General features: G+C 38.3%; 1 protein-coding gene across 7 annotated transcripts in view; it reads right to left on the bottom strand.

Moving 5' to 3' along the window:
- DIAPH2 (diaphanous related formin 2) overlaps positions 1-24230 on the bottom strand; it is a 921502-nt gene that overhangs the window by 252134 nt on the left and 645138 nt on the right. For all 7 annotated transcript variants that reach the window (XM_055106523.2, XM_055106524.2, XM_055106527.2 and 4 more), the window contains one exon: positions 4930-5095. In XM_055106523.2, coding sequence (XP_054962498.1) covers positions 4930-5095 — 166 coding nt within the window. The remainder of the gene's footprint in view (positions 1-4929; positions 5096-24230) is intronic.

The following is a 24230-nucleotide window of genomic DNA, read 5'->3' as shown; positions in this document are numbered from 1 at the left end:
AAAGGAGAATAAGCAAAAAAGATGTTTAGACATTGCATAAATATGGAATTTGATTTATTTGTATACACTTATGAAGTACAAGTGCAATCTTGTTACATGCATGGATTGCACAGTCGTCAAGTCAGAGCTTTTAGGTATCCATCACCCGAATAACATACATCATACCCATTAAGTAATTTTTCTCATTATCCACACCCCTCCTACCACAAAACCCTCCTGAGTCTCCATTGTGTATCATGCAATTTGATTTTCTTCCACAAAATATGCAACTTAAATTTAGGGGCTATTAATTTTGTCTATATTGTATGCTGTTCTTTTTTTTTTTTTTTTTTTTTTTTTTGGAGACAGATTCTCGCTCTGTCCCCCAGACTGGAGTACAGTGGCGTGATCTTGGCTCACTGCAAGCTCCGCCTCCTGGGTTCACACCATTCTCCTGCCTCAGCCTCCCAAGTAGCTGGGACTACAGGCACCTGCCACCATGCCCGGCTAATTTTTTTGTATTTTTAGTAGAGACGGGGTTTCACCGTGTTAGCCAGGATGGTCTCGATCTCCTGACCTCGTGATCTGCCCACCTCGGCCTCCCAAAGTGCTGGGATTACCGGCTTGAGCCACTGAGCCTGGCCTGTATGCTGTTCTTTAAACTCATGAAATCTCTGAGAAACTAACCAGAAAGGGTCTCAATTCTGAATTTAGAAATGTTTCTAATTATATATACCTTGATACCAATATATTGTACATTCATCTGGAATACCTTTGATATCCTCATTAGCTGAGTAATATAGAATAGGAATATTAACTAATAGAAGTATTCCAAAGACATTATCCAATTCTGCTTTCATTCATTTGAATTGTTTACTTTCAAAAAGATCTTAATCCATAATGTCAAATTCTTTTATTTGTATTTGCCCCATCTTTTAGAGGATATCTCTATCGGAGGAAGATTTTTTGGTATGTGCATTTTGTTTATGCTACATATGCCAAATAGATCTCCCAAGATGAAACTCTGAGCTCATTTGGAAGTAATTTTTGGTAGCACATGAATCAGAACTCTTATTTTCTTCTCAGCACTACTGGTATTTTATTGCTTCCATCTATAGTCCAATATGCTTTTAGTGCTAAGAACCCTGAGGCCAAACACACAAAGCACTAAGAAAATGGGAACTTCTGGCGATTACAATTTTTGCCAATCTTTCAGGGTTCTTCCCTCCCCTGGGAGAGTGAAATCACTTCAAGTTCACTATGAAACAGGAACATGGTGAGCACAAAGGATTGACTGAAGTTGGTGATGTTGATTTAGGAGTCTTCGACTTAAAGGTCAGGTATAAAAACCTCAAACCTGCTTGTCAAACGCCTATGGATTTTTCAAGACTCTGCCCTAATGTCACTTTTTTTTGTTTTGTTTTTGTTTTTTTTGAGACGGAGTCTCTCTCTGTCGCCCAGGCTGGAGTACAGTGGCGTGATCTTGGCTCACTGCAAGCTCCGCCTCCCAGGTTCACGCTATTCTCCTGCCTCAGCCTCCCGAGTAGCTGGGACTACAGGCGCCCGCCACCGCGCCTGGCTAATTTTTTGTATTTTTAGTAGAGACGGGGTTTCACCGTGGTCTCGATCTCTGGACCTTGTGATCCACCTGCCTCGGCCTCCCAAAGTGCTGGGATTACAGGCGTAAGCCACCGCGCCCGGCCCTAATGTCACTTTTTCTATGAAGGCCTCTCTGGCCAACACAGGCAGAGTTAGGCAGTTCCTCCTTTATGTTATTATCGCACCTTAACATATTTCTATGGCAGCACTTATCAAATTATATTGCATTTGTTTGTCTGTCCCCACTCATGGATAGAGAGAAACCATTCTCTTCCTTTTATCTGTGACCCAGAGCATTACCAAAATCAAGTTGGTTTTCAGTAATTAATGGAAAGGATAGTCAGAGAATGGCTAATAATATCCTACATCTGTATAGCATAGGTTTCAAGGTCTTTTCAGATAGTAGTGAGGAAGACATGGCTTAAATTATTTTCCGTCTTTTATAGACAAGGAAACAAATGCCCAGAGAGGTTATATGTCCCACCCACGTTCAAAACAGTTAATACGTTGTACACCTAATTCTCATGGCAGCAAGTTGATAAAGATTTGTAGATAGAAGTGGTAGCAGTACTGTTGTATAAGGCAAAGATAGCAATGGCTGGTCAGGAGTGCATTAGGTAAGTGTTTCAGATTGGTTGACACATTTAGGATCTGATTACTTGTTTTGAAAGTTAATCTTAACAGGTTCTCAAGAAATTAACTTAAATGGACATGAAACTGGACATAAGAATATCAAATTATTTACATTCAGTGACAATATATGAAAAATTCTTACTCTGTACTCAAGCTACATGTGCAGTGAAGTCAGCAGAAAGACATAAAACATATCCTACATATGTATGTAATATATATGACTCTGCCATCTCTGAAATTCCAACTGTGACTCAGACTACTAACAGGGAAAAGAATTCTTAGAGATCAATCCTTTAACTCTTTCATTTTACAAAAGACAGACAGAAATGGATAGCTAGAAAGGACAAATGACTTACTCAAAGTCACACAGCTTTTTAGTGGCAGTACCAGGACACAAAATCAGGTCTCGTTAACAATAATATTCTTACATTTTTAAAAAACAAGTTATGATTGAAAAGTGATACAAGTAGAGTTCTTAGCCTTCTAGGCATATGGCTAATATGAGTACACACAGGCTGTAACACTGGAATTATTAGAAGAATGCTGCAACATGGGGGGGCAAGTACACCATCTACTACTCTGTGTCCGTGTATTGGGGAGGTAAGGGAACATATAATAAGACAGACAGTGTTTTAGGATCTAAATGGAGATCAACAATATTAATCATATTTATTCTCATATATTTTACATATATATTCTTTTATTTATTTATTTATTTTGGAACAGAGAGTCTCACTCTCTCCAGCGGCTCACTGCAACCTTCGCCTCCCAGATTCAAGCGATTCTCCTGCCTCAGCCTCCCAAGTAGCTGGGATTACAGGCACCCGCCACCACGACTGGCTAATTTTTGTATTATTAGTAGAGACAGGGTTTCACCATGTTGGCCAGGCTGGTCTCAAACTCCTGACCTCAGGTGATCCACCCGCCTCGGCCTCCCAAAGTGCTGGGATTACAGGTGTGAGCCACCGCGCCTAGCCACATACATATTCTTATATATCCATTCACCCACAGACATTGTTACAAAAAAAATTATTGGATTTATCATTTCAGTGTGTCAACTAAAGTATATTTTCTGGTCCTCATTCCTTTTTAATGTTCATTGTTTTGTCCTTTTTGAAAATAATCCAAGTAGATATAACCTGTGCGCTTATGTGTTCATAGCATATAATCAGCTTTTAAGTTTTGAAAATGATTTGACCACTTTCTCTTAGCTCTCTTCTCATTGCCAGTAGAACACATTCTACTAGTTATGGGTTAGCTAAAAAGTATGTGTCTCTATGAAGGGTCAAAGACAAAAATCAACTAATATTTTCAGCAAAAAAGAAGACATATGATCATACTTCTGGAAGTTTGTGGATTAACTTCTGTGACTAAAGCTGCTTGTTTAACTGTTCGGGTATGCTCTGGGTTATAGGCCCTGGGTTAGGAGATGAAAGCAATTTGATTTCCACAAGCATATTCATATCTCACAGATGAAGTCACACCAAAATCAAATGATTTCACAGGGCAACAGCATTGACAAAGAAAGTACTGCTTTGGGAATACAAAGAAAGTACTGCTTTGGGAATACCTCACACTGGAATGAATTTGTTTGCTAACTGATCTTCCTGTTGGGGATTATTGCTAGAGGTCCTCACGCCTGTAATCCCAACACTTTGGTAGGCTGAGGTAGGTGGGTCACTTGAGGTCAGGAGTTCGAGACCAGCCTGGCCAACATGGTGAAACCCCATCTCTACTAAAAATACAAAAATTAGCTGGGCGTGGTGGCATGTGCCTGTAATCCCAGCTACTCGGGAGGCTGAGGCAGGAGAATCACTTGAACCTGGGAGGCGGAGGTTGCAGTGAGCCGAGATCGCACCATTGCACTCCAGCCTGGGCAACAGAGCAAGATTCCATATCAAAAAAAAATTAAAAAAAAAAAATATATATATACACACACATATATAAATACACATATATATACACACATATATATACACATATATATATACACACACATATATATACACACACACACCTTTACCTGTTTGATATCAACTATTATGCATATCTTTCTGTTACTATTGCAATCAGAGTCTGTGCTCTTCCTGCTACTCCTTTGTTAGATGCAGAGGACGTGTATTTCCATAGCATTTATATAGCAAAGCCTTTGATTCCTTTTAGCATCATAACTTGTACCCTAATTGCCACCCCCAATTAATGCTAATATTTACTGTGATCCTCAAGAGTTCCAGTTTAAAACAAGAGCCCACATTGTGAAAGAAACTTTAGGTATTCAATGTTATTTACACAGTCCAATTCAAAATCAGTTTCTCATTTAGGCTGTGAAAGAAACTTATTTATAAATCACAGCATTTGAATTTATTATGTGAAAAGTTCTAGATATTAATGTTTACGCTATGTGAAATTATAATATTATGCTATATAAAAATTGGGGTTAAGTACCAATTCATTCATTTCCTATAAAATTTCAGTAAAACATTTCCCATGTATACCTAACATTGAAGATGATTCATTTAGGTCCACATTATGTTAAGCCAGCCATGACTTATAACTTAATTTTTATCCATGTCACAGGTATAAAATATCTGTCAATTCTTATTAAAAAAATGTCACATGAAATCAATATAGTCAATAGGAACATAAAATGACAATAGAAGGAAAACATTCAGAAATATAAGCAACAGGTCTTGCAATGCTTTAAGATGTATTACTTACCAAAAACAAAGTTCGGAAGTTGTTGAGATCACCAAAGAACTCTTCTATGCTCACTGTCTTTGAGTCAAAAATGAAGTATTCTCCAAGATTCTCATAGAGCTTCATCATGTTGTTGTGCATGGTGGAGAGTTTTTCATACTGTTCTCGGGCAGTCTTTGTAAAGCTGTAGCTTTTTGTTAAGGAACATGACTCAACAGTACCTTTTAAAGGCAATCAATCACTAGATGTTAAGATTAAATTAAATCATCACTTCTACAAATACATTAGTAATGCACAAATACTTGTGTATTAGTTTGTTAGGGCTGCCATGGTAAAATACCACAGATTAGGTGGCTTAAACAACAGAAACTGATTTTCTCACAATTCTGGAGGCTAGAAGTCTGAGATCAGGGTCTGGTGGGTTTAGTTTCTTCTGAGGTCTCTCCATAGTCGTTCCCCTGTCTGTATCCTAATCACTTCTTCTTACACTAGACATATTGGATTAGGGCGCACCCTAATCAGCTCATTTTAACTTAATTACTTCCTTAAAGTCCCTATGTTCAAATATAGTCACATTCTGAGGTACATGGTGGTTAGGACTTCAACATATGAATTTTGGGGAAGACACATTTTAGCCCAAAATAACTTGATAAGAGTCATTATATTGGTTAGTGAGACTTGAAGATCTTTAAATTAGGCAGAACTATTCAATATGTAACCACACGGAACATTTGTTAGAAAATGTTTGCTAAATGAAAGCATATAGGCATAAATACCAGAAAACAGCCTCATATATTTTTATGAGCAAGGTAGAAAACAGTGGCAAAAAACTTAAAGAAAAAACTATATATATATATATTTTCTCTCTTTTTAATATATATCTCTATATAAGTAGAGATAGAGGTTATAGTGAGGCCAGGTGCAGTGGCTCATGCCTGTAATCCCAGCACTTTGGGAGGCCAAGGCAAGCAGATTACAAGGTCAGGAGTTTGAGGCCAGCCTGGCCAACACAGTGAAACCCCGTCTCTACTAAAAGTACAAAAAAATTAGCCAGGCATGGTGACACGCGCCTGTACTCCCAGCTACTCGGGAAGCTGAGGCAGGAAAATCGCTTGAACTCGGGAGGTGGAGGCTGTGCTGAGCCAAGATCGCGCCACTGCACTCCAGCCTGGGCGACAGTGTGAGACTCTGTCTCAAAAAAAAAAAAAAAAAAAAAAGAGGTTATAGTGAATTCTGTATATGAGTGTTATATATGTGTGTGTGTATACATATATGCATAACCCACATGAGGAAAGGAAACAGAGAAGGAAGAAGGTGATGGGGTTCAAGACACACTTCCCCAAAATATGGCACCTTGGCATTTGAGAAATCAGCAAAAGCAGGAAGTTCTCTCTGATCTTCTAATCCTTTTCTCCTGAAGCAGGCAAGAAAATAATTCTCTTAACTGCCTCTGAAGTAGGTTATAAGACCCTCATTTCAGAGCTGCTCCTCCTATACCTGAAGGAAAAGAATGTCCTTATCTCTGGAGACATATGGACACAGAGAAGAATCTGAACAAATATGCCTTGCTAAGTTCCCCCAGCTCATTACCATTAGATCATACCCCCTTTGCCTGATTATATTTCCCCACTGTCCACTCTTCATCAAACCTAATCATAAAAATACACAAGTTTCCCTATTTCTTTTGGTCTTCATTTCTGAGGGCTCCTGTGTCACATAAAACTTATATTAAATAAATCCATAAGTTTTCCTCTTGTTAATCTGTCTTTTGTTTTAGAGGTCTCAGCTACAAACCCAGCAATGGGTGAGAAGAGAAACTACTTTTCCTCTATAAAGGAGAGGAAGTGGCCTGGCAAGAAAGGAGGAAGAGGGAGAAGGAGGGAAGGGGGGAGGGAGAAGAGAGGATGAAGGGGAGAGGGAGAGAGGGACGCAGAGGGAGAGGGAGGAGAAGGAGAGAGAGGTAAAGAAAATTTGCTGTAGCTCTAGAGAGAATTTTCTGTAGCTTTAGAACCTTAATCGCCCAAAGGGCTTGTTAAAACACAAATAGCTGTTTCCTGGGGCCCCAGATCAGGGGCCTAAGAATTATCATTTCCAACTAATTTCCAAGTGATGCTGATGTTGCTGGTCCAGGCCCACACTTTGAGTAGTATGTTCTAGAAAATTAAGTAGAAGCTATTATCTCCAGAAACTAATTTTACCAGTTTTAAAAAAATTTTGAAGGAATAAATGATCTTAACAACTACCATTACCAAATCATAAAATGAACCAAATATATAAATGTGTCCTACTAAAGATATCTCACTATATATAAATTTATACTTATAGAAATTATAATACATTTTTTCTGATTATAGAAGATATAAATGGCCCTTTTTTACAACTTAGAAATTAAAAACTTAAATCAACTAAAATTTCCCACTCAGAAACAAGTATTGTGAACATTTTGGAGCATTTCCTTCTGGTCTTTCTTCTATGGCTAGTAACTTTTGATTGTCATAGATAAGAATGTTTTAGAAAAAGGTAAGTGGACTAACCATAAAGAAAAAAGGAAACAAAATCAACAGTTTAAATTAGAGTTAAATCCATTAAAAATTAATAATGATCACAGAAGTAAAATTTCTCTAGATGCAAAAGTAATAGACTTGGAATTGTATAGAAAAATAATGGTGCAGTCTGGGGCATACTATTTTAAGATCTACTATAGAGTATTAATATTTTGTGGTGTTATTATTTTATCAAGTACTGATAATTGTGCCTTGAAAAACTTGACTTTATAAGATTTTCTGAATTCTTCACTGTGTTTTATTATAACCTGGGGCCAAATTTATTTTCCATGGGAACACAGCTCTAGTTCTATAATGGAAGTCAATGGGGAAATCAGACCATTTCTGGAAAGTTACTTTGCAGCTGACACTTATGGAATACACCATGATTTTAAAAGTGAGATGCCCACTTCCTATGTTCTTTTTTTATGCTACGTAAGTATTAGCATTCACATTAACAACACAACAGCCTCTTTCATGCTGACAAGCCACATTAAATCTTTCAGTCCTCAAGCCCATTTTTGTGTCAATAGACCCGAAAAAACAAACACATTTCTGACAGACTCTACTTTCCTTTTTAGCAATGGAAGGGTACACGTAATGCTTCATATAAAAACATTCTGATTTTTACCTTTGAGACTGTCATCATATATATATTGGTTTTTAAGAAAATGTTTATCATCATATTTAAGCATAGCAGAAAGAAGATTCTTCATTTTTTAGCAAAGAATGAAAGTGACATTTCTGTTTTCTAGCCTCTCTTCCCTAAATAAAACAGATTCATTCCAGGGACTCCCTAGGCAGAAGCACTTTGCAAAGGTCACTTACTTGTAATCTATTTGCAATGCAAATTACTAAACTGTTTGCATATTGCAGAAAGCTCAACATCTGTATAACACAGACAAAAAGCCAAAGATAACAAAAAAGGGAAAATTTGTATGTTCCCCATTTATCATAACACAATTTTTCACCAGCTAAAACATGTCCATGTAGTGATACCGAATTTCATAAATTTGTTCTTATAGAACAAAAACTGATTTCAGAAATTGTCTCGTACCCAAGTGAGGAAACCTGAAAAATTCTGAGAATGGTTTATCTTGAAAATAACAAATGGAAAGCAGCCCAATCTCTAAATCCTTCACTTATCTTCAAAGAGATTACTTTGTAAAAGGGATAGATGGCTGGCGAGTCAGCACTGAAATTTTTCACAATTGCAACCATGTCACCAAATCCTATATGGGACTGCAGGTAAGAAAAGAAGTGGACAACATCACTCCATATCATCCCTGTATTTAATGTGGGAATTTTAAAAACTTATTATTTATTTTAAATTATCTATATTATTTTTTAGAGACAGGATCTTGCTCTGTTACTCAGGCTGGAGTGCAGTGGCACAATCATAGCTCACTGCAGCCTCGAACTCCCAGGCTCAAGCCATCCTCCCGTCTTAGCCTTTCAAGTAGCTGGGACTACAGATGTATGCCACCACACCTGGCTTCATGTGGGAAATTTTTATTTTGTTTTTTAAGCCACTAAATACAAGATACTGGGGTGGTATCATGCTAAGCATTGTGCTCGATAGAATGATCATTAAAGCCTTAATCTCTACCCTGAAGAAGTTTATAATCTAATAGTACAAATAATTCTACCACCATCGATTTGCATGTGTATAAGACTTTATCACTTATTATATACCTTTCCTTCCATTATATCCCATATTCTTTATAACAACCTTTTCAAAAAGGCAGAGCAATATTACCATTCAAATTTTAGAGTTGCGGGAGCTAGATAAAAGGCAGTCATCCATTTAGGGTTAGAATGTAGACACTGTAATAGTCCATGGCATGATATCTAGTTCTTTTCATATAGAAGTGTATTGTTTACAATAACAGTGACCTTCATGTGGCAAAATCCAATATTAACTCCTTTATTTTTCTTTTTAGGTCTCAGCAGCATATGACACATTTAGCTACTTCTCTTAATTTCTGTGACACAGAAATGAAAAGTTTTCTTTCTCACTTCCTCTCCTCTGGTAATAATTTCTTTTTTTTTTTTTTGCTTTGCTTTCTTTTGTTTTGTTTTTTTGAGACAGAGTCTCACTCTGTCACCCAGGCTGGAGTGTAGTGGCATGATCTCAGCTCACTGCAACCTCCGCCTCCCGGGTTCAAGCGATTCTCCCGCCTCAGCCTCCCAAGTAGCTGAGATTACAGGCGCATGCCACCATGCCCAGCTAATTTTTGTATTTTTAGTAGAGATGGGGTTTCACCATGTTGGCCAGGCTGGTCTTGAACTCCTGACCTCAGGTGATCCACCCGCCTGGGCCACCCAACGTGCTGGGATTACAGGCGTGAGCCACCATGCCTGGATTCCTCTGGCAACTTCTATAAAATGTTAGAGTAGAGGGCTTGGTCCTGAGCCCTCTATCTACATTCTCTGTCTAGTTGATTTCAGCAATTCACATAGCTTTAAATATCATCTATATTGATGACGCCCAAATTTATATCTCTCCTATCCCAATCTCTCCCCTGAGACACACACTTTCATAATCAACTGTCTACATATCATCTCTACTTGAATTTTTTAAAAAATGGTATCTGTTGATATTTCAAATGTAAATTCCTCTCTGAAAACCCTCTAATAACTTTCTACAACACTTGGAAGAAAACCCAAAGTCTTTCCCATGATTTACAAGGCTCTACATGATCTGTCCTCTACCCATCCCTGCAATGTAAGCTCATGCCATTCTCCCTTTAAAGTACTATGCCTGGCTACATCAACCTTCTTTCTGTTCCTTCAACATACCAAGGTCACAGACAACTCAGGGCCTTTGCACTTGTTCTCTCTGCCTAGACTGTTTCTTTCCCACCAAGCCATTCAGTCTCAGCTCAAATGCCACTTCCTCATAGAGGCTTTCCCCAACTATCCAATCAAAAATATCCATCCCCATCACTGTTACTCTGACCTATTTTATTTCATCTGAGAACTTAATCACTATCTGACATTATCTCTTTTGTCTATTTTTCTTATTTCTTATTTCAATCTGTTTATTGCCTACCTTTCCCTACTTAAAAATATGGTCCATGAAAGTAGACCTTCTCTGATCACTGACTCATCAACACCTAGACGTGCGCCTGGCACAGAGAAGAAATAGTAGCAGTAACAAAAGAAATGAAAATCAACAATAACGACAATGTAACTGTACCTAACCTTTTTAAAAAATAAATTGTGTGAGCCGCTGTGGAAGACTTCCCATGGACTAACTCATTTCATCTTCACAACAGCTTTCTGAGATAAAAAAATAATTGCATAAGGTCACACAGCTAGTATGTCACAAAAATGGAAATAAACTGAGTGTGCCTCCAGAACCCATGTTCTTAACCAGTAAGCTATACAGTTCTTAAGAAATATTTGTTGAAGGAGTAAAGGCTCATTCTAACACTGCATAGGATGACACCACTGAAGGCTGGGTCATGGGCTGACTTGAGTACTTAAAAACCTGAAATCCCTTTTATGAATCTTAAACCAATTTCACAGCAAAACTCATTTACTGAGAATATTTTTACAGTACTATTTCATTGTATTTGAGAACGCATTTTAATCCCCTCGTTTCATCAATCTGAAGATCTTAAATACATTTTAATAACAAGGTTGCCTTCAATCATATTTATTTTAAAGCTATATATGTAATAGTGAATATGTTTATCAGTAGAATGATGGTCAGCCTAAATTAAGTTTGTGTCTTTAGACCTGAATGTTGCTCTAGTAGATATTTTAGTAGATGTAATAGTTAATTTTATGTCAATTTGACTGAGTTAAAGGATGTCCAGATAGCTGGTGAAACATTGTCTCTGGGTGTGACTGTGAGGGTGTTTCTGGAAGAATTTGCATGTGAATCAGTAGACTGAGTAAAGAAGATCACCCTCCTCAATGAGGGTGGGAAATGATCCAATTTGTTGAGGGCCAAGATAAAACACCAAAGTGGAGAAGGGTGAATGCTCTCTCTCTCTTCTGGAGCGGAGCCGTCCATCATCTCTTGCCCTGGGACATTGACATTCCTGGTTTTTGGGCCAAGGGACTGGGACTGGGGCATAAACAATTGGCTCCCCTGGTTCTCAGGCCTGTGGATTTGTATTGGAACTATACCATCAGTTTTCCTGGTTTTTTAGCTTGCAGAAGCTTGGAGGTTAGATGACAAGATGTCTCAGCCTCCATAATTCTCTCTCTCTCTATATAGATGTATAAAATATTCTTATTTTATATAAAAAAGAAATATATATATATTCTTTTTCTCTGGAGAACCCTAATAGATAAAATTTAAAACTGGCCATTTTGTTTATCTCCTATATTAGAGAATAGAAATTAAGAATACAGTTTAAAGAAAATAAGTCTTTTTATTTTTTTCTAAGAGACAGAATCTTGTTATGTTGCCAAGGCTGGAGTGTGGTGGCTATTCACAGGTGCAATTCCACTACTGATCAGCATGAGAGTTTTTACCTACTTTGTTTCTGACCTGGGCTAGGTAACCCCTGCTTAAGCAACCTAGTGGTCCTCCGTTACTGAAAGGTCACCATGTTAATGTGGACCTTAGTGCAGATGCCCAATCAGCCTAGCGCATTATAGCCCAGAACTCCCGGGCTCAAGCAATCCTCTCATCTCAGTCTTCTGAGTAGCTGGGCCTACAGGCATCTACCACCATACCCAGTAGAAATAAGACTTAAATGTATGTAGTGGGATGTCTCACAAAAAAAAAAACAAAAAAAAAAACCAAAAAAAACTTACTATAAAATGCATTTTATGAAAGGCTAATTGCCAGGGCACAGTGGCTCACGCGTGAAATCCCAGCACTTTGGGAGGCCAAGGCAGGTGGATCACTTAAGGTCAGGAGTTCGAGACCAACCTGGATGTGGTGAAACCCCATCTTTTCTAAAAATACAAAAAACAGCAGGGTGCGGTGGAGGGTACCTGTAATCCCAGCTACTCGGGAGGCTAAGGCAGGAGAATGGCTTGAACTCGGGAGGCAGAGGTTGCAGTGAGCCGAGATGATGCCACTGCACTCCAGCCTGAGCGACAGAGCGAGGCTCCATCTCAAAAAAACAAACAAAAAAAAACAAACAAACAAAAAAAACAATGAAACAAAAAACCAGCAAGGCTATTTGGTGGCTTACAGGCAGTTTTGATTCTAGAAACAGAATGACATTTTCATGTCGTAGAGATACAAGGTATCTTTACAGCTACCTGTAGATTTCTATTTATAATATAAAGTGGGTATATCTTTAACAGGACCTTGTCTATGGAGAAGGAGGAGAAAGCTTGTTTCATCAGTAGAGATTTGATCTGGATTACTGTTACTCCTCACTTGGGGTTAAGACTGAATATAACTGAGACTTAAGAAAGTGTATTGTAGACCATTATGATTGGTGTGACTGGGCCAGGCAGCCTGCCCTTAGTTGTGTTTTGGCAGCACTGAGGGAGAAGCCTATGGCCATATTTAGGGTGACACGGGAAAGCTGGTTATGGACACACTATATAACTAATGCTAGAACCTCTCCTAACACAGTTCCCTGAGAAACTACTGAAGGCACTGGTACGATCAGCAGCCAAAGGGCATTTGCTCCTGAATACCCAGATTTCCTGGCATTTGGTGCCACAGGAGAGAGTGACAACAACTACAAAAACTTCAAAGAACAGGGCACTCTGGGGAGGATGATTAGACTATTCCAGGATCAAAATGTAGAGTGACCTCTTCCCATCTGTTTAAGCAACTTTGGAAGTCCTTGAAATATTTAAAGAGAAGAACTCTGGGAAAACAATGGACCTTCCAAGATGAAGGTAATTCAGAGTAATTTATAACCTAAAATAAATATAACCTTATGGCGGTGAAGTGGGACATATCTAATACATATAAACTTGTCAAGTACGAGAGGAAAATAAGAAATTCAATGCAATTTTCCTTTTACTAGTCCCCTTTCAAATTCCTTGTTCTACAAAGACAAATATTTCTGATTTTTCAAGCATGAAGTTATTTAAGATAACTGTAAGCTAAAATCACATCATCTTCTCCCTAACAGAAGTGTTCTTTGTGGGGTTTATAAACTAAAATGTGTGCAGCATTTTAAAACACTGCAAGGTAAAATGCTAATGTTTTGAAAATGTTATTAATTTGAAATCAGTTTGGTCTCAGTCATGAATCTGGAAAGTTAATTTATAAAACATTTATCATAACTCCCACAAAGCATTTTTATTTCCTTTTTTTTTCTTTTGAGATAGAGTCTCACTCTATCGCCCATGCTGGAGGGCAGTGGCGTGATCTCGGCTCACTGCAACCTCTGCCTCACAGGTTCAAGTGATTCTCTTGTCTCAGCCTCCCATGTAGCCGGGATTACAGGTGGCCAGCACCATGCCCAGCTAATTTCTTTATTTTTAGTAGAGATGGGGTTTCATCATGTTAGTTAGGTTAGTCTCGAACTCCTTCCTGACCTCAAGTGATTTGCCCACCCAGGCCTCTCAGTGCTGGGATTACAGGAGTGAGCCACTGCACCCAGCCCACAAAGCATTTTTATCTAGGGAATCTCATCTAGGGAAGCAGTGATCAGAATTACTGGGGTATTTATGCACTATATAGAATTCTCTTAAAGCTTTTATCACCCATATTTTTGTGTGACTATATATGAATTTCTAGATTATATTCCTTAGTAATATACTAACAGTATGGACTTAAAATTCAACCTGAGATAGTTGTAATTCCTCCATAAGCTTATACCAAAATAGAAAGTAAGTTATTTCCTTTATACTTTAATGTACATTTATATTGGTTTTGACTATTTCAGGTAGCTGAAGGCAGGTGTTATACCCCCTTGCCCTCTAACTGATCCTATTGGTAAAGTAGGATCACTTCATCAATGCTATGTGTAGAAAACTGTTTATCATTTTACTTAATTTTGATGTAAGGAGTAATTGTTACCACAAAAAACATGTTCCATTAGAATTAGAATAAGCATTAGCAGAGCACTGGGAAATGAAGAGTTTATAGAGCTCATAGATACTTGAGTCAAATCAGTTGCTACAATTTTTCATCTTCATAGGTAGTACCTTACTTACTTATAATTTTCATTTTAAAAGCCTGAAATATTCAATATCATTACTGCTGGATTGTTGAAGAACATGGAAAAATCAACTTGAGATCCACTTAACCTTCACACAAGCTTTAGTTAACAACCTGGCATAATTACCCATTTAAATAAAAGGAAGTCACAAATATAAAATCTATTAAAATATAGACAGCATTTCCACTTTTCAAAACCTGTCCGAAAAGATTCCTCTTAATGCTAAAAACAAAACATGAATTTTTCCATTTAATTTGGATAATTTTTAGTTAGAAATTATTAACATTTCAAAGAAATGTACTTTAAAAATAATATTAAAATATGTGAAACTTACAAACCACACATTATGTGATGAATATGCATTGACAAGTATTTACAAATATGAAGCATTAACAAGGATAATATGGAATGCATGTATTAATTTTCATTTGGGTTCAACATAATACTTTAAAATAGTTCAAGATGTAGACTAAAAAATTCTGTTAAAAATCAGATTATAGGCCAGGTACGGTGGCTCACGCTTATAATCCCAGCACTTTGGGAGGCCGAGGCGGGCAGATTACCTGAGGTCAGGAGTTTGACACCAGCCTGACCAACATGGCAAAACCCCATTTCTACTAAAAATACAAAATTAGCCAGGCGTGGTGGCGCACACCTATCATCTCAGCTACTTCTGAGGCTGAGGCACGAGAATTGCTTGAACCCAGGAGATGGAGGTTGCAGTGAGCTGAGATTGCACCATTGCACTCCAGCCTGAGCAACGAGCGAAACTCAGTTTCAAAAAAAAAAATCAGATTATAAAACTGAGGCATGGCTATCATTACTGCCACCCATCAGAGCAGTTTGGGTGAGGACTCAGCCAGGACCAGGCCAGGACACAGGTGAGTAGCAACTATCCTGGTGGCAGCCCACTAGGACAGCCTCCCTGCAAACCTTCCAGAGGAGAATCAGTCACCTCACTTTTACACCTTTTCCGTTATTCTGACACCCAATGTGGGGTTACGTCCATGTATTAGTCTGTTCTCATGTTGGTATGAAGAAATACCTGAGACTGGGTAATTTACAAAGGAAAGAGGTTTAATTGACCCACAGTCTCACATGGCTGGGGAGTCCTCAGGAAACTTACAATCATGGTGGAAGGCACCTCTTCACAGGGTGGCAGGGGAGGGAATGAATGCCAGCAGGGGAAATGCCAGACAGTGATAAAACCATCAGATCTCATGAGAACTCACTATCATGAAAACAGCATGGAGGAAACTGTCCCCATGATCCAATCACTTCCCAATGGGTCCCTCCCATGACACGTGGAGATTATGGGGACTACAATTCAAGATGACATTTGGGTGGGGACACAGACAAACCATATCAGTCCATAATCCCTTCTGGGGATCAGAATCACCAGATTTGTACTATCCGAAGTATATCAAGTACCCCTGCTTCTCTTTTTTACCTCCTGCCCCATTGGAGTAGCCATTTTCTTAGTGCTCTCTCACTACCTAAAGAGTAGATCTTGTTAAAATAAAAAAAAAAAGAAAAGAAAAGAAAGAAAGAAAATCGAGGCATAGGACATTTAAATAATATAACAAAGATAGTATAGTCAGTGGTGAGTATTTTGAACCAAAGTCCTCAGTTTTTAACATAGAGGAGGTAATTATGCTACCAGAAAGATAAAAACATTCTGCAATGACCCCACTTTTCCATAAATGGTCTGAGTCAGCTAGGATTAAAAAAAAAATGCTTTTAAGTAAGCCTCCTGTTAAAGTTACAAATGTGGTAGTTATTAGAGAGATAAGAAGTACACTCAGCACTCTTAATTTTCTCTACCCACTTTCTTTATTCACTCTCTTGTCTTTTATGTGTCTGTCTTTTTATCCTTCCTTCGAAGACAGAGTTTAGCTTTGCATCCTTAGTCACCCAGCAGAGTGATTTCTTCACTCATTTATTCAAACATTTTGATTAAATGCCTACTATGTGCCAGGTATCTTCTAGGTGCTGATGACGGAGTAGTGAATATTCAGACAAGGTTACTGCTTTCCAAGGAGATGTCAGTTGAGTGGGGAAAATATACATTAAACAAATACAAAACACTTTTAAATTGCAATTTGAAAAGTGTGACTGCAGGCTGGGAGCTGTGGCTCACAACTGTAATCCCAGCACTTTGGGAGGCCGAGGCGGGCGGATCACGAGATCAGGAGATCGAGACCATCCTGGCTAACATGGTGAAACCCCATCTCTACTAAAAATACAAAAAATTAGCTGGGCGTGGTGGTGGGCGCCTGTAGTCCCAGCTATTTGGGAGGCTGAGGCAGGAGAACCGGCGTGAACCCGGGAGGCGGAGCTTACAGTGAGCAAAGATCGTGCCACTGCATTCCAGCCTGGGTGACAGAGCGAGACTCCGTCTCAAAAAAAAAAAAAAAAAGAAAAGCGTGACTGCAAAGCTTAAGTTGTTATAAGAATGTATATTTGGGAGACTTAATAGACTTGTGGGGGACAGGGGTAGGCCATGAGTCTGGAAATGCTTCTTGAAAGATGACGCACTAAAACTCAAACCTGGATGGTAAGAGCCAGAAGGAGTATTGTGGTAGTATGAGGGAAGGCTTGGAAGGATATTAAATATTCTAGGAACACAAAGAAGACGAAAAAGGCCTAGAATACTAGAGACTACGGAGTTAAGTGGGAGTGAGGAAGGAGATGGTTCCTGAGGTAAGCAGGAACCAGATTCTATAGATCTATTAAGCATTTAAAACTCTTTCTTGCCCAAAACGTAAGTCATTGACAAGGTTTAAACAAAGAAGTGGTAGGATCAGATTTCCTTTGCTTAAGGTATAAAAAATGGTGCCTAAATTAAAACACATACATACACACTAACAACAACCAAAAACTCTCAGACTAATTTAAATGAAGCATAGAATACAATCTAAATGATAGTAAGTCTATTTGCTAGTTCCTACTAATGAGAAGAGTACGCAGTATGTAAATATCCAATTAAAGTACATTTGATAAATTATTGAGAATGTTACACAGAATCAAAGGCAGTTAAAAAATAACAGGTGTTAGGCAATACATAACTATCAAGATTGCCATATAGTTGTGTTTACCGGAATACAGGAGTTATGGTTAAACATTTTTGAGATTGATGTGTATATTTTGGAATGTCAGTATTATTATTTAATATTCATAGTAGGCATACACAGATGTTAATTAGATAAGGTCCTACCCCAAGCCCTACCTCACACTCAGTTCTCAGCATCATTTATCATGCTGTGATAATATATAAGAAACTGCTAGAGATTAAATAGAGAAAAAGAAAGTAAAGTGATAAGACATGGTTCCTAACCCTCACTGAATTTATAAACTAGTGTTAGGAGACGATAAGTAACAGCAGAGCCTCAGTAGCAGAAACTAATGTTTATTGAACTCTTACAAGGAAGCAGGCATTGAACTAAATGCTTAACAAGCTTTGTCTTATTTAACCCCCACAATGGCCTATATATGCTATTATTAACTACATTTTACACATGATGAAATTAGCCTCAGGGAGACCAACTAACTTTTTCATCACCATCTAGATAGTATGTGGTGGATTCAGACAAAACTGTTTTAAACCAGCATGTTTAGCCCATAGTTTGCTTCCTCTTTTTTTTTTTTTTTTTGTTTTATTTTGTTTTTTGAGACGAAGTCTTGCACTGTCGCCTCGGCTGGAGTGCAGTGGTGCGTTCTCGGCTCACTGCAACCTCCGCCTCCCAGATTCACGGGATTCTCCTGCCTCAGTCTCCTGAAGAGCTGGGATTACAGGCGCCTGCCACCACACCCGACTATTTTTTGTATTTTTAATAGAGACGGCGTTTCACTATGTTGGCCAGGCTGGTCTCAAACTCCTGACCTTGTGATCCACCCGCCTAAGCCTCTCAAAGTGCTGGGATTACAGGCGTGAGCCACCGTGCCTGCTCTGTTTTGTTTTGTTTTGTTTTGTTTTTTTAAACTAGCATGTGGTAAAATAAATTTCACATAGAAAGGCCTGACTTTGGAATCATTAGGAAGTTTCACAAGGAAGTAACTTCCAAATTCCATCTTGAGGTATGGAAAGGATTTTTCTATCCAGAGAGAAGACACTCCAGGCAATGAGAATAGCATGAGCAAAGGTCTCAATGTATCTAGAATTGTTTTTTGTTTTTTGTTTTTTTGAGACGGAGTCTTGCTCTGTCGCCCAGACTGGAGTGCAGTGGCGCGATCTCGGCTCACTGCAAGCTCCGCCTCCCGGGTTCACGCCATTCTCCTGCCTCAGCCTCCCGAGTAGCTGGGACTACAGGCGCCCACCACCACGCTCGGCTAATTTTTTTGTATTTTTAGTAGAGACGAGGTTTCACCGGATTAGCCAGGATGGTCTCGATCTCCTGACCTCGTGATCCGCCCGCCTCGGCCTCCCAAAGTGCTGGGATTACAGGCTTGAGCCACTGTGCCCGGCCTCAATGTATCTAGAACTGTTAAGGAACTGGAACTATTCTGAGATAAGGTAGCTTGCACAAGCAGGGAGCTATAGAGGGGATAAGCCTGAAAAGGAATGAAATGCATGTTAATGTTTTCAAGTTTCCTTTGTAGGTGATGAGTTATCAATATTTTTAATCAGAGGAGTAACATGACCTTACCTGTTTTTAGGAATCTAGTTTGGCAATAGGAGAAGGATAATTTGGAGAGATGAGAGATTGGACATAGGGAGAGCATCTGGGAAGCTAACAGAAGAGTACTGCAAATGGAAAGCAGGGGATAGATATAAGAAATATGGGTCGGGGGCGGTGGCTCACGCATGTAATCCCAGCACTTTGGGAGGCCGAGGCGGGCGGATCACCTGAGGTCAGGAGTTCGAGACCAGCCTGGCCAACATGGTGAAACCCCGTCTCTACTAAAAATACAAAAATTAATCAGGCATGGTGGTGCATGCCTGTAATCCCAGCTACTCAGGAGGCTGAGGCAGGAGAATCGCTTGAACCTGGGAGGCAGAGGTTACAGTGAGTGGAGATCACACCACTCCACTCCAGCCTGAGCGACAGAGTGAGACTCCATCTCAAAGAAAAAAAAAAGGAATATGAAGGAAGTAGAATCCATGGAACATGGTGACTGACTAGATATTAGTGGCTAGAGAGAGGGGAATATTGACAATACCCCTTGAGTTTTACAGCCTGGGTGACTCTTAGTATGTTTTGTGTGAGCTTGTGTTTTATCAGAACTTGAGAAACAAGTAAGGGAGCACTATTTTGGGGGCAGAGAATAATGACTAGTTTTAGACAAATTGAGTTTGTGGTATCTGTGAAATACTGGGATAGTGAAATCTAATAGGCAGTTGAAGTATATAGGCTCCTTGATAAAATGGAGATCAGGTTGCATGGCAGCAGTAAGAAGTACAAAGCAGTAAGAAGTACAAGGAGCAAGGACAGGAAGACTTCCTCTTAGCCAATCGGATCGAGATCAGGACAGTACTTTAACAAGGCTCCCTTAACATTATTGTTGGTTCAGTGGACATTCCTTTAGTCCGAATATGCTTGGCCTTGATATACTCCCCCCAAATATAGGATATTCTGGAAATATCTAACTACAGAGCAAACTATCAGATCCTGCAGTCTGTGCTAACAGTTTCAATGATTATAAAGGATGATTTTACTACAAATATCAATGAAACAAAAACTGTACTCAGTGTGAATTTTGCCAAAGGGAAGGTCCCTGGGGAATCTAGTTTTATTGAACAGTGACAGAGCTAGGGCAAAAAGGAGTTTAAGAAATATTACTACAGATTCAAGAATAACTGGATACAGTTATGAAATTACTTAGAAATGGTGATGCCAAGTGTCTGAGATGATGTTTCTCATTATATTGTGCAGTCTTTGTGAGTGTGTGTGTATTTCAATTTTTATGGTACCAGGTACTTCTGATATGTCTGTTGTTTTGGAATGAATATGTACATATTTGGGTTTGATTGGACCCTTTAGTATAATTTTCTGAATTCTTTGGACATTTTATTTCCATTTTTCCCATTTTATAAGTATTTTTCCTACACTTATTTTCAAATGTCCCATTTTAGGTTTGAGAATTATACTGAATTATAGATAGTGTCCAATCATGCTTTTTCAATCTAAGTAGTGGTTTCAATTCAGCTGATACTGCTTTTCCACTTCTTGTTTATCTTTGCTTACTTAACTAAAATCACCAATGAGGTAAAGAAGTGGCAACAAAAAAAGGAAATGTCTTCCAAATCAAGTTTACTAATAAAGATAAGAGCCAATTCTGTGCATTCAAAAGATCTATGAACTGAGGCAAGAGATTTAGCCCTTTTTATATATATACAGGATGATCTGTGGAATTTACATCCCTCACAGCAGATACAAAATAAAGCAATTTGAGTAGAAATTCTGCAAGGTTCCTTCCAGCTGTATAATGCTAGATTCTATAAGTATTCAGGTAAAATGAAAGCACTAACATCTTGATTAAAAGTATTTTGATTTTTTTCTCAGGAAAACACTTGAATATATTATTTAAGCTGGTTGTTTAGTGTAGGAAACTCCCTATTCTAGAATGAATATATTTTGCACACTTTTATGTCTTATGATCTCTAAAACAGGGTTAAGAACCTTGCAAGTACATGGCAACCTCATACTGAATTTAACCTACAGTAAACTATCTCAATGACAGACATGTTACTCTGAAATAAAATAATGACATTGAAATACTATATATTTTCTAACCCAATTGCTTATTAAAGACTCTCATTTCTTTTCCATGTGGGCTGTTTGATACCCCTGACATTAGAATTCCAACTTCTAGTTGTCTAGTTTGAAGATCAGAATCCATTCATGCCATCACCTTATATAAATTTTCTCATATGGTCATGTAAACCTAACCTTAACCCTGATATCCTCCTACTTAATAAAACTGTTTGCATGGTTGAAAACAAGTGCATTTCAGGATATAAAGTACTTTAATATAATACTTCAATCATAGCAGTCAAACATTTCAGAATGTTTCCCTGAATTTATTCAATATAGGTAATAGCCCAACTCTGGACCAGAATTTCCACTAGGAAAATTTTACTTTTGCAACAAAAATTTTTTTGCAGACAATACTGCTTTTTGTTTGTACTGTATTTCCTAAGCTGTTCAGCAACTCCTTTTCTCTTTTAAGGTTTCCCTAAAATATATGCATTTCTGTGTACGTGTAGGTATGTATGTGTATATACTTATACATACATTAAGAATTTACTAATTTTACTGGGTCACTGGTGGTTTTGTGTTTTTTTCCTAGTATCAATTTAATGTATGTCTTAAATATGAAACTGCATTATTTAACTCTGAAAGACATTTTTAGCTTTATGTGGAAGAAGCTATTTGAATACAGTGGCATTACTTCCAAAGAACACATTTCTTTTCTTTTCTTTCCTTTGTTAGAGATAAAAATGTGCCCTGTGAAAATTTTCTGCTTGAGGAAAACAAACAATAACAAAATAGCTTCAGTAGTGTTCAGTTTGTGACATGGATATAAACTAGAACTGTGAATCTATCTTTAATGTGTTTGCTGTCTCTAGGTGTCTCTGACATCTCAAAAAATTACATGATCTTAGGAACCATATATATTTCAATGTCAATGTGTTATTCAAAGCCAGCTCTTGGACTGAAAAAAAGAAAAAGGCAGGATCTTGAAGAGATAGTTGCACTCCTATATTCAATGCAGTATTATTCACAAGAGCCAAGAAGTTGAAAGAATCTACATGTCCTTCAAGGAATAAAGAAAATGTGGTTTATACATATAATGGAATATTATTCAGTCTTTAAAAACAAAGACATCAAGAGGCTGGGTGCAGTGGCTCACACTTGTAAACTCAGCACTTTGGGAGGCTGAGGTGGGTAGATCACCTGAGGTTAGGAGTTCAAGACCATCCTGACCAACATGGTGAGACCCCATCTCTACTAAAAATACGAAAGTTAGCTGGGCGTGGTGGCGGGCGCCTGTAATCCCAGCTACTTGGGAGGTTGAGGCAGGAAAATCACTTGAACCTGGGAGGCAGATGTTGCAGTGAGCCAAGACTGCACCACTGCACTCCAGCCTGGGTGACAGAGCAAGACTCTGTCTCAAAAAAAAAAAAAAGAAAGAAAGAAACACATCTTGTCATATGTTACGACATGGATGAGCCTTGAGGACATTATGATCCATGAAATAAGTCAGTCACAGGACAAATACTGTATGATTCCACTTATATGAAGTATCTAAAGTAGTCAAACTCATAGAAACAGAGAGTAGGTGGCTACCAGGGGCTGAGGGGTGAGGGAAATGGGGAGTTGCTATTGAGTAGGTGTAGAGTTTCAGTTATGCAAGATGAAAATTTTCTAGAGATCTGTGGTACAACATTGTGCTTATTATTAACAATGTACTGTACATTCAAAAATTTATTAAGAGGGTAGATTTCACGTTATGTGTTTTTACCACAATAAAGGAAGAAATAGGCATACTTCTATTTAGGTCACTAACTCTACACACACATACACAAACACCAAATCTAAATTTTTATTTCTGTGTTTGAGTAGTCATATGGCTCTGTGCAAGTTCAGGAGAGAGGGGTCAGTGACTTTCTCCTTCTCCCCTAGGCAATTCATTATACAAAGGCTTTGATTAGAGCCCAGAGAAAGCATGTGGTGTGTGTGTGTGTGTGTGTGTGTGTGTGTCTAAGAATGCAGGGAGGGCAGAAAAAATGCCAATAGATGTGCCCAGATAGACTATGAGATCCACATTTTAGAGTTACTTTGTGACAATGTCGAGCAAAGGCTTCTAAGTGTTACACAGAGTTACTATGAAAACAGCAATGGAATTAGAGGTATTAACTACAAGAGAAAAGTTCTATGATTGAGCCAACCATAAGTGGAGAACCCGGCTCGTTCCCTCACATGTGCTCTCCCTTTTGTAATGTCCTGGTGCCTTGGAGGACATGTTACTCCCTCAGAATATTGAAAGTAGTCATTGGCTGGTCTAAAGACTTTCAGACGTAGAGAAAATCTCCAACAACTGATAGAACAGGTTATATACACCAGTGTCCAGTTTAGTGAAGTTTCAAAAAAATAAAAACCAAGACACTCTAATTGTTCATATATGCTTCTACTGGATATCAATATTTGAATCACTCTGAAATAAGATTTAATGTTTGTTTCTTTTTTAAATGTGGGCTCTTTCCTTTTAGCCTCTCAGTGTTTTCTCATTTTAGAGAGGTGGGTGGGGGAAAGTGATTTTCACTCACTTACATGTAAAACAAAAATATATCTCTTTTATCTACAAATGCCCAGACATTGTCAAGACATAAGAGCAAAATGTGCCAAAATGTTAGACTGTTAGTTATTTTGCATAAAACACACATCCAAACACATATTAACTGAACAGCAGATGGCAGAGAAAAGCAAATCAGTTACATTGCAGTGTGGGTGAAACATGCCCAATAAGTTCTGTAAAGATGGAAACCTGGGCATAAGAGAAACCATACTGAGTAAGCAAATGGAATGCCTAATCTGATTCTTTCATCTTCACTGTGTTTGATTTATCCTGTCCATAAATACAGTATCATTTTTATCATGATGCCTTAAGGCTATTTTTGATGGAAAGGAAGGGGTAAACAGAGTATGTTTACATAGTAACACATTTGGGGAAA

The sequence above is a fragment of the Pan paniscus genome, chromosome X (assembly GCF_029289425.2).
Source record: "Pan paniscus chromosome X, NHGRI_mPanPan1-v2.0_pri, whole genome shotgun sequence".
Lineage (NCBI taxonomy): Eukaryota > Metazoa > Chordata > Mammalia > Primates > Hominidae > Pan > Pan paniscus.
Note: the sequence above shows the minus strand (reverse complement) of the source record. Positions and strands in the feature narration are given on the sequence as shown.